At 47.3% G+C, this 10,975-nt stretch overlaps 1 protein-coding gene across 6 annotated transcripts in view; it reads right to left on the bottom strand.

Moving 5' to 3' along the window:
* Positions 1 to 520: 520 nt before the first annotated feature.
* mical3a (microtubule associated monooxygenase, calponin and LIM domain containing 3a) overlaps positions 521 to 10,975 on the bottom strand; it is a 422,657-nt gene continuing 412,202 nt past the window's right edge. For all 6 annotated transcript variants that reach the window (XM_080190575.1, XM_080190577.1, XM_080190576.1 and 3 more), the window contains 2 exons: positions 9,164 to 9,237; positions 521 to 6,132 (listed from right to left, as the gene is read on the bottom strand). In XM_080190575.1, coding sequence (XP_080046701.1) covers positions 5,948 to 6,132; positions 9,164 to 9,237 — 259 coding nt within the window. In that variant the 3' untranslated portion in view covers positions 521 to 5,947. The remainder of the gene's footprint in view (positions 6,133 to 9,163; positions 9,238 to 10,975) is intronic.

The raw sequence follows: 10,975 nt of genomic DNA, 5'->3' as shown, positions 1-10,975 counted from the left end.
ATGGAGAGTGTGTGAGAGAGAGAGCAGTGCGCCATGGAGAGTGTGTGAGAGAGCAGTGTGCAATGGAGAGTGTGTGAGAGAACAGTGTGCAATGGAGAGTGTGTGAGAGAGCAGTGTGCAATGGAGAGTGTGTGAGAGAGCAGTGTGCAATGGAGAGTGTGTGAGAGAGCAGTGTGCAATGGAGAGTGTGTGAGAGAACAGTGTGCAATGGAGAGTGTGTGAGAGAGCAGTGTGCAATGGAGAGTGTGTGAGAGAGCAGTGTGCAATGGAGAGTGTGTGAGAGAACAGTGTGCAATGGAGAGTGTGTGAGAGAGCAGTGTGCAATGGAGAGTGTGTGAGAGAGCAGTGTGCAATGGAGAGTGTGTGAGAGAGCAGTGTGCAATGGAGAGTGTGTGAGAGAGCAGTGTGCAATGGAGAGTGTGTGAGAGAGCAGTGTGCAATGGAGAGTGTGTGAGAGAGCAGTGTGCAATGGAGAGTGTGTGAGAGAGCAGTGTGCAATGGAGAGTGTGTGAGAGAGAGAGCAGTGTGCAATGGAGAATGTGAGAGAGAGCAGTGTGCAATGGAGAGTGTGTGAGAGAGAACAGTGCGATGGAGAGAGTGTGTGAGAGAACAGTGCGATGGAGTGTGTGAGAGAACAGTGCGATGGAGAGAGTGTGTGAGAGAACAGTGTGATGGAGAGTGTGTGAGAGAAAGAACAGTGTGCGATGGAGTGTGTGAGAGAACAGTGCGATGGAGAGAGTGTGTGAGAGAACAGTGTGATGGAGTGTGTGAGAGAACAGTGCGATGGAGAGAGTGTGTGAGAGAACAGTGCGATGGAGAGTATGTGTGAAGGAGAGAACAGCATGGGATTGAGCATGTGTGTGAAAACACAGTGTACGATGGAGTGTGTGTATGGGAGAGAACAGTCTACGATGAAGAGATCATGTGAGGGAGAGAATAGTGTAGATGGAGAGAGCATGTGAGGGAGAGAACAATGTGCAATGGAGAGTGTGTGAGGGAGAGAACATTGCAGGATTGAGAGAGCATGTGAAGGAGAGGACAGTGTGTGATAGAGAATGTGTGTGAGAGAGAAGAGTGTGTGATGGACAGTGTGTATAGAGAGAGAACAGTGTGTGATGGAGAGAGTGAGGAGAGAGTATGTGAGAGAACAGTGTGGCATAGAGAGTGTGTGGGGAGAGAACAGAGTGTGATGGAGTGAGTGTGTGAGACAGCAATATATGATGGAGAGTGTGTGTGAGAGAGAGAACAGTGCAATGGAGAGAATGTGTGGGGAGAGAGTGTGTGAGAGAACAGTGTGGGGAGAGAACAGAGTGTGATGGAGAGTGTATGAGACAGCAGTGTATGGTGGAGACAGCATGTGAAGGAGAAAGCAGACTGCGATGGAGAGAGGCTATAGGGAGAGAATGTGAGACAGAACAGTGTGGGATGGAGTGTTTAGATGTGTGAAATGTCTGTGTTGAAAGTTCTCTCCTTTCACCAGCTGTTCTTGTCAGGAGCAGCTCACCATCATCAAGTTCTCCTTTGAGCTGAGGGATGTGCGTTGGTCTTTTGAGTGAAGTCAAGGTGAGCCTGTTGCTCCCTGTCAAATATCACTCTTTGCCACATTGATGCTGGTGTCTCTGTTCACCAATCTGTTCAACCTTGGCGAACCCTGCCTGCAGTTACCCTGAACACTGACTGTGGAGGGCAGTGTAAATAGCATCAATTAATTCTAAAGCACCTCATATGATCACACTTAAATAATGTTCCCACTGGGAACAAATGTGGTTCACAGAGCAAGTCTGCAAACTCTACCCAGAGAGAGGTGTTTAGTGAGGGACTCTGCCCCAGTCTGTGGACAGCGCATTTGTTACTGAGTTACACTCCAGCTTGAGTGTCAAACCCACACAGACACAGACTCTCATCGCAAAACCTCATCCTCATCAGAACTTTTGTCAGCAATCCACAAATTTTATTCTTAACTACATCTCTCTTCCCTGTGTAGTTCCCATCCACCTGGCACGCACACACACACACACACACGCACACACACACACACACACACACACAAACTTGCATATAACGCTGTGTCAAACCATCAGTAATCATTAAAGTGAACAGACAGGTCTCCAGTGTAAATAAGCAGCGGTTTGAGTTGATAATACTGAAAGTACATGGGCAGTGGACAATATGTCCAGTGGTTAATACTAGCATTCTGACCCAGATAGCAGGGAGCAGTGGAAAGTCCATGATGGATGCAAGGTGAGGACATCCATGTGAAGACGAAGAGATTAAAATGGAGGGATATAGATATAAGTGATGAATGTGAAGGTTGGAAAAGCAGGAAGAGATAGAGTCGAAAGAAAATGAATAGTAAGCCTGGCAGAGAGGATACAGTGGAATCCAATGTCCATGTGTAAAGGACCTGCTGCAAGAAAATGTTCGGACCAGTATGCGTATTGCACAATATTTACTGTTGTCTTTCTGAGAAGGTGGTGAGTTGCAAAGGGTACAGTATGTGTGTGTGTGAGGGTGGAGAGTTGGATGGTGTACAATGTGTGTGTGCATAAAGATGGGGAGTTGGATTGGTATCAGTGTGAGTGAGAGGGTGGAGAGTAGAATGGGATGCAGTGTGTGCGAGTGAGATTAGGGAGTTAGGTAGGGTACAGTATGCGCATGAGGTTGGGGAATTGGACGGGATACAGTGTGTGTGCGGGAAGGGAGTTGTACACATTCTGTGTGAGGTTAAGGAGTTGGATGGGGTACAGTGTGAGAGGGTGGGTAGTTTGATGGTGTACAGTGTATGTGTGAAGGGGGGGAGTTGGATGGAGTATTGTGTGTGTGTGGGGGGGCGTGAAATGGGGGAGTTTGATAGTTTGAATGTGTGCATGTGTGGGGGGAAGGTAGATCTGGTACATTTTGTATGTGTGTATAGGGGGGAGGTGAGTTGGATGGTATGCAGTACATATGTGAGGGGGTGTGTTTGTATGTGTGGGCGGGAGTTGAATGGAGTACAGTGTGTATGTGTGTGTGTGTGTGCGTGTGTGTGTATGTGAGGAGTTGGATGGGGCACAGTGTGTGTGAGGGTGGGGAATAGGTTGAATTAGTGTGTTTGTGTGCAAGGGTGGAGAGCTGGATGGGATACTGTGTGTGTATGTATGTATGTGTGTGTCTGCATATATATGTATGTACATATGTGCGTGTGTGTATATATGTATATATATCTATATGTGTGTGTGTGTATGTGTGTGAGAAAGGATGGGGAGTTTGATGGGGTACAGTATGTTTGTGTGAGTGCGTTTGCATGTACGTGTGAGAGCATGGGGAGTTTAAAGGGGTGGAGTGTGAGTGGTGAGTTGGATGGGGTGCAGTGTGTGTGAGGGTGGGAGCTGTATGGGTTACAGTGTGTGAGAGGGTGGGGGAGTTGGATGGGGTGCAGTGTGTTTGTGAGGGTGGGGAATTGGATAGGGTACAGATTGTGTGTAAGAGAGGATGGGGAGTTGGTGGGGATACAGAATGTGTGTGAAGGTGGGGAGTTGGATGGGTGCAGTGTGTGTGAGGGTGGGAATGTGGATGGGTGCAGTGTATGTGTGTGAGGGTAAGGTGTTGGAAGGGTAAGAGTGTGTGAGGGTGGGGTGTTAGATGGGGTGTAGTGTGTATGAGGGTGGGGAGTTGGATTGGGTACAATGTGTTTGTGTGAGGGTGGGGTGTAGGCTTTTTTTTATTCATTTGGGGGACATGGGCGCTGCTGGCTGGCTAGTGAAGGAATGATGATATATTTCTAAGTCAGGGTGATAAATGGAACTTGCAGGTGATGGCGTTCCCTTGCAAAAACTGCCCTGATCTTTTTAGATGGAAGTGGTTGAGAGTTTGGAAGGTGCTGCCTCAGGATCTGTGGTGAATTGCTGCAGTGCATCTTGTAGATAGAGTTGTAAAGTGCATGGGGTCTGAGAGGGTGAGGTAGTGGGAGTTGGATCAGGTGCAGTGTGTGTGTGAGGGTGGGATTTTGGATGGGGTGCAGTGTGTGTGTGAGGGTGGGATTTTGGATGGGGTGCAGAGTGTGTGAGGGTGGAGTGTTGGATGGGCTACAGAATGTGTGAGGGTGGAGTGTTGGATGGGGTACAGTGTGTGTGCAAGGGTGGGGAATTGGATGCGGTACAGTGTGCATGAGGTGGGGAGCTGGGTGGAATATAGTGTGTGTGAGTAGGGGTGCTGGATGGGGCACAGTGTGCTTGAGAAGGGAGAGTTGGCTTTTTTTTAATACATTTGTGGGACATGGTGTCACTGGCTGGCCAGCATTTATTGTCCATCCCTAGTTGTCCTTGAGAAGAAGGTGGTGAGTTACCTTCTTGAAATGCTGCAGTCCACATGCTGGGTTGACCCAAAATGCCATTAGGGGGTATTTCAGGGTTTTGATTCAGTGACTACGAAGGAACAGTGATATATTTCCAAGTCAGGATGGCGAGTGGCTTGGAAGGGAACTTGCAGCTGTTGGTATTCCCAGGTATCTGCTGCCCTTGTCCTTCTAGATGCAAGTGGTCGCGGGTTTGGAAGGTGCTGTCTCAGGACCTTTGGTGAATTGCTGCAGTGCATTTTATAGATAGTATGCTGCTACTGAGAGTCGGTGGTGGAGGGAGTGACTGTAGTACAGTGCGTGCATGCATTAGGATTTGGATGGGGTAGAGAGTGTGTGTATATATGGGAGAGTGGGGGTTGGGATTTGGATGGAGTAGAGAGTGTGTGTTTGTGTTTATGCGCGTGTATATGAGAGGGTGGTGGGAGGGGGATTTGGCTGGGGTACAGTGTGTGTGAGAGAGACAATGTGGGATGCCACTGGAGCCTTTAAACATGCCAATGACTTTGTTCCTTGAAGCTTTGATTTCCCATCTCCCTCACATCCGGCTCTTTCAAGGTTCTTACATCCTCTGATACTTATCATAAAATTATAGAATCCCTACAGTGCAAAAGGAGGCCATTCAGCCCATCGAGTCTGCCCTGCAACAATTACACCCAGGCCCTATCCTCATAACCCCACGTATTTACTCTGCTAATCCCCCGATGCTAAGGGTCAATTTAACATTACCCATCCACCTAATCTACACATCTTTCAAGCAACTTTCTGTTTCTGCTCCTGGGCCAGTGCACACTACCAACATTCCCCAAATAAATCTGACCTTCCTTCACTAGCAGTCAGCATTTTTATTGGGAGCTGAGATACTGTGTGAACAGCAGTCCCAGCTCTGACATTAGAAGCTGGCACAAGTCTGACAATATGGTTGGGCCTACTTATAGTGGGCAGCCTGTCTGACTAGACTGAGTAACACAAGGATGAACAGCAGGAGGAAGATCAATACCCATTTCAAACAAACAAAATCAAAAACTGCGGAGGCTGAAAATATGAAATAAAATACTAATGAAAGGTTTATTTCTCTCTCTCCACAGACACTGTCTGACCTGCTGAGTATTTCCAGCATTTTCTGTTTTTATTTCCCATCCCAAATATTGGATCGCAAAACGGATCACATAATGGAGGAATTCTTGGACTCATAGGTACTGGAGTAGCTACTTCACAGTTTGTACTATTCCATTTTGCAATCCCAGACCAAATTATTAATTCTGGCCAATTGTTTGAATCTGTTTAAATGTCAGAATGAGCTCTAATGCGCCTTGCTTAGTGGGTAACAAACATAGCTTTTGGCCAACGGGTGACAGCTCAGGCATCATCCAGTGGCCCACAGTCCTCCACTGTCATTAAGTCCAGAGAAGCATAAATGATGCCAAGGCCTGACATTGGCAGGAGTTCCCCTCAGGTCAGGTAGGGTCACACATGCAGCTGACACATGGTAAAAGAGAAAGATTTCTTCAGACTGGGGAGTAAACTTTGGTTGGACAGTCTTCTGTCTCCAATTGGGGCTGCTGTTCCTGTGGAACCACAGGTCTCTGTGTCCCGAGCTTTAGGCAGGTTACATTATGTCCAATTCAAGTTGTAGCTCTTACTGAGCATCACAGCCTCCAGATCTTTGTCCTCCTCCTTTTCACGGAGTCTCTGCTCCTCAAGCAGGGCCACGAGTGAGTCTCGCTGCTCGACCACTTCCAACATCTCATTCAGGATCTGCTTCTCTTCTGACAGTTCCTCACTGCTCTTCAAATTGTCTGAAGCACACACAAAAATAAAACCCAATGCAAACTGCTCCAGCAGGGTCTAAATGCCCCGGGACCGCTGCCCACGTACCCCGGGAGCACCGCCCAAATGCCCTGGGAGCGCCGTCTGAATGCCCCGGGAGCGCTGCCTGCATACCCTGGAAGCACTGCCCAAATGCCCTGTCAGCACCACCTGAATACCCACTTTCCTTTTAATTTTGCTGCTGAACCTGCCATGTGGGGCTTTATCAAAAGCCTTTCTCACATCCAGATAAATATCAAAAACACTCCCCTCATCGTCTTTTTCCTGTCTCAATAAATTTGATCACATTAGTCAGACATGAACTTCCTTTGACTCATAAGAACATAAGAAATAGGAGCAGGAGTAGGCCATCTAGCCCTTCGAGCCTGCCCCGCCATTCAATAAGATCATGGCTGATCTGTCGTGGCTCAGTTCCACTTTCCCGCCCTCTCCCCATAACCCTTAATCCCTTCTCTTATCAAAAACCCATCAACCCGCTTCTTAAAAATATTTAGCGAGGCAGCCTCCACCACTTCAACGGACAGAGAATTCCAGAGATTCACCACCCTTTGAGTGAAGAAGTTCCTCCTCAACTCCGTTCTAAACCGCCTCCCCTTTATCTTGAGGCTGTGCCCCCTAGTCCTACTGTCTTTTTTGAGCGGGAAGAGTCTCTCCACCTCTATCCTATCCATCCCATTCATCATCTTATACGTCTCAATGAGATCTCCCCTCATTCTTCTAAACTCCAACGAGTACAAGCCTAGTTTATTCAGCCTCTCCTCATAGCTCAACCCCCTCAACTCCGGTATCAGCCTAGTAAACCTCCTCTGCACTCCCTCCAAGGCCAAAATATCTTTGCACAGGTGCGGCACCCAAAACTGCACACAGTACTCCAGCTGCGGCCTCACCAATGCCCTATACAGCTGCAGCAAGACCTCCCTACTTTTATATTCAATCCCCCTCGCTATGAAGGCCAGCATCCCATTCGCCTTCCTGACCACCTGCTGCACCTGCAAGCTGGGTTTTTGCGACTCATGCACAAGGACCCCGAGGTCCCTCTGCACCGTCGCCTGCTGCAGTTTTTCGCCACGTAAGTAATAGTCCTTCCTACCATTATTCCTACCAAAGTGGACCACCTCACACTTGCCAACATTAAATTCCATTTGCCATTTCCTGGCCCATTCGCCCAGCCTATCTAGATCCTTCTGCAGACTCTCCACACCCTCCGCACAATTTGTCGTTCCCCCAATCTTGGTGTCATCAGCAAATTTCGACACCCTACACTCGGTTCCCTCCTCCAGATCATCTATATAAATGGTAAAAAGCTGAGGCCCCAGCACTGACCCCTGGGGCACTCCACTAGTCACCATCCGCCAATCCGAATAGCACCCATTGACCCCCACTCTCTGCCTCCTATTTGACAACCAATCCTCTATCCACGCTAACACCCTACCCCCAACTCCATGTTCCTCGACCTTCTGCAATAACCTCTTGTGAGGTACTTTGTCAAACGCCTTCTGAAAATCCAGAAAGACCACATCCACCGGCTCTCCTCTATCCACTGCCCTAGACACATCCTCATAGAACTCCAGTAAATTTGTCAGACATGACTTCCCTTTAATGAAACCATGCTGCGTCCGCTCTATCAAGCAATTGCCTTCAAGATGCCTCGCAATTTCCTCCTTAATGACGGATTCTAACATTTTACCTACCACAGACGTTAAACTAACCGGCCTATAATTCCCCGCCTTTTGCCTGGCACCCTTGTTAAACAACGGCATAACATTAGCCGTTTTCCAATCTTCCGGCACTTCCCCGGAATCCAGCGACGTCTGGAAAATAACCACCAAGGCATCCACTATCACCTCCGCCAACTCATTCATGTTTTGATCAACGAAATGTAACCCTGTCCCTCAGAATGTTCTGCAATCATTTTTCCAGCACTGAGGTTCAAGTGACTGGGGTCCCTTTGTAAATTATGGGACAATGTTGGCTGTCCTCCAGTTCTCTGGCACCTTTCCTGTATCTCGAGACAATAAGAGGCCATGGAATTTTTCTCCAGCCTGGAACATTGTCTGGATTTTTTTCTGGATGCATCAAGTCCAATTATACCTGCTTGATGTTACTCCAGCTCAGAAGTAAGTGCTGACCTTTGCAGAAGTTCTAGTCTATCCTGTGAAAAGTGGATTGATGATGTTGCAAGTCAATGAGGGGAGATCTCATTGAGACATATAAGATGATGAATGGGATGGATAGGATAGAGGTGGAGAGACTCTTCCCGCTCAAAAAAGACAGTAGGACTAGGGGGCACAGCCTCAAGATAAAGGGGAGGCGGTTTAGAACGGAGTTGAGGAGGAACTTCTTCACTCAAAGGGTGGTGAATCTCTGGAATTCTCTGCCCGTTGAAGTGGTGGAGGCTGCCTCGCTAAATATTTTTAAGAAGCGGGTTGATGGGTTCTTGATAAGAGAGGGGATTAAGGGTTATGGGGAGAGGGCGGGAAAGTGGAACTGAGCCACGACAGATCAGCCATGATCTTATTGAATGGCGGGGCAGGCTCGAAGGGCTGGATGGCCTACTCTTGCTCCTATTTCTTATGTTCTTATGAAACCAGAGACTTAGGGACAATGGTGTTTTGAGAGATGCTGCACTTGCTGGATCCCCCATCCACCCACACTACTGCTTTCTGGTGACCATGCTGCTCTTGGTTTGAAATGGGCAGCATGTACCAGTGTGCATCCATGGGCTGAGCTTAAGCTGCATCACAGAATTGGAGTTTACTGCACAGTCCAGGATGTTGAGATGTTATTGGTTGCTTTGTATAAACTATATGCATTCAGACCTGACTAGGATAATATCCCCTCCCCTTCAAGCTTCAATTTGTCCTAATTAAATCCTCTGCTGCCTGAAGCATTCTTATTTAAACACTAACCTTTGCTCCTCTATACAGAGACTCTGCTGTCAAATCTGGTCCACAAGAAATATGTAAAAATAGGGAAGGGTGGGGATTGAGTGCTACCTACCATCAATGGCCATGCGTTCTCTGAGTTCCTGCTGTAATCTGCTCTGCCGGTCTTCCAGCTCCAGTTCACGAGCACTGCACAAATAAACAAATCCAGTTGAGCACAATGCACTGATCCAATTCACATCGGCCCAGAATTAAAACAGCCCCATAGCCAGCAGAGCCCAGAACCAGCAGAGAACCCAGAAACGGCACAGAGCCCGCGACCGGCACAGAGCCTGTAACTGGCACATACACTAGAACCAGTACAGAGACCAGAAGCAGGACTGAGTCCAGAGGCAGCACAATGCACAGAATCAGCCAAGACTCTAGAACCGGCACAGAACCCAGAAACAGAAAGAGCCTAGAACCAGCAAAATCCCCAGAACCAGCACAGGCCCTTGACCCAGCACAGGCCCCTGAACCAGCAAAAAGCCCAGAACAAGAGGAGAGCCCATAACCAGAACAGAGCCCAAAATCAGCACAATCCCCAGAACTGGCACAATTCCCAGAATCTGCACAATTCCTAGAACTGGCACGGAGCCTAGAACTAGTAAATGGAGCCCAGAACCAGCACAGTTCCCAGAACCGGCACAGAGTAAAGAGCCAGCACAGAAGACACAGTTCTGAAGTACATGTTAGTGTGTGTGGTCCAAATAAGTATACAGTAGAAACTGAATGAATTATAGGTACAAATTCAACTAAGTGGGTGTGATTATAGTGGCCATTACTGAGACATGTCTGTCAGATGGTTAGGACAGAGAACAAACTCTACCAAATTGTAGGGCATACAAGAAAGATAGGCAAAATGGGAGTTAGGTCGGAGTATCCTGAATGGCTGAAGGTGAAATAATTTCAAACTAAGAGATAAATATAATGAGAGGTAAGCAGGCAGTAAAGAATTTATGATTAGAATTAAGAAATAAGAAAGGATTTAAAACCGTAGTTAGAGTTGTGTATTGGTGCCCTGCTATCAATTGTGAAGTGGTAGATTGTATAAATGTGGATACTAGACAACTACATAGTACAGGCTAGGTGAATTTAATGTAAGATTTTAACTTTCATAAAGATTGAGAAATGCAAACTAGTACGTTAGAGTAATAATGAATTTCTTGAATGTTTCCATGATCATGATAGTTTTCAACAACAATGGGTGGCATGGTAAAATAAAGTTTATTTATTAGTCACAAGTAAGGCTTACATAAAAATAAATGAAGTTACTGTCAAATTCCATTAGTCGCCAGACTCCGGCGCCTTTTCGGATATATATATAGCTAACCAGCACGTCTTTCAGACTGTGGGAGAAAACCCAGGCAGACACGGGAGAACATGCAAACACCCCACAGACAGTGACCTAGCAGGGAATCGAACTTAGGTCCCTGGTGCTGTGAGGCAGTCAGTGCTAACCACTGTGCCACCATGCATGCGGCACAGTGGTTAGCACTGCTGCCTCACAGCACCACGGACCCAGGTTCAATTCCAGCCTTGGATGACTGTCTGTGTGGAGTTTGCACGTTCTCCCTGTGTCCAGATGGTCCCCTCTCACCTTAAACCCATGCCCTCTGGTTTTAGAGTCCCCTACCTTTGGGAAAAGATACTGACTATTAAGCTGATCTGTGCCCCTCATTATTTTATAGACCTCTATAAGATCACCCCTCAGTCTTCTGCCCTCCAGATAAAATATCCCAGTCTACCCAGCCTCTCCTTATAACTCAAACCATCAAGTCCTGATAATCATGGCTGATATTTTTCTCATCCCCATTCTCCTGATCCCCTTATTAATCAAGAACTTATCTATCTCTTCTTAAAGACACTCAATGACCTGGCCTCCACA

This window comes from Carcharhinus amblyrhynchos, chromosome 6 (genome assembly GCF_965287045.1).
Source record: "Carcharhinus amblyrhynchos chromosome 6, sCarAmb.v2.hapA, whole genome shotgun sequence".
Classification (NCBI taxonomy): Eukaryota; Metazoa; Chordata; class Chondrichthyes; order Carcharhiniformes; family Carcharhinidae; genus Carcharhinus; species Carcharhinus amblyrhynchos.
Note: the sequence above shows the minus strand (reverse complement) of the source record. Positions and strands in the feature narration are given on the sequence as shown.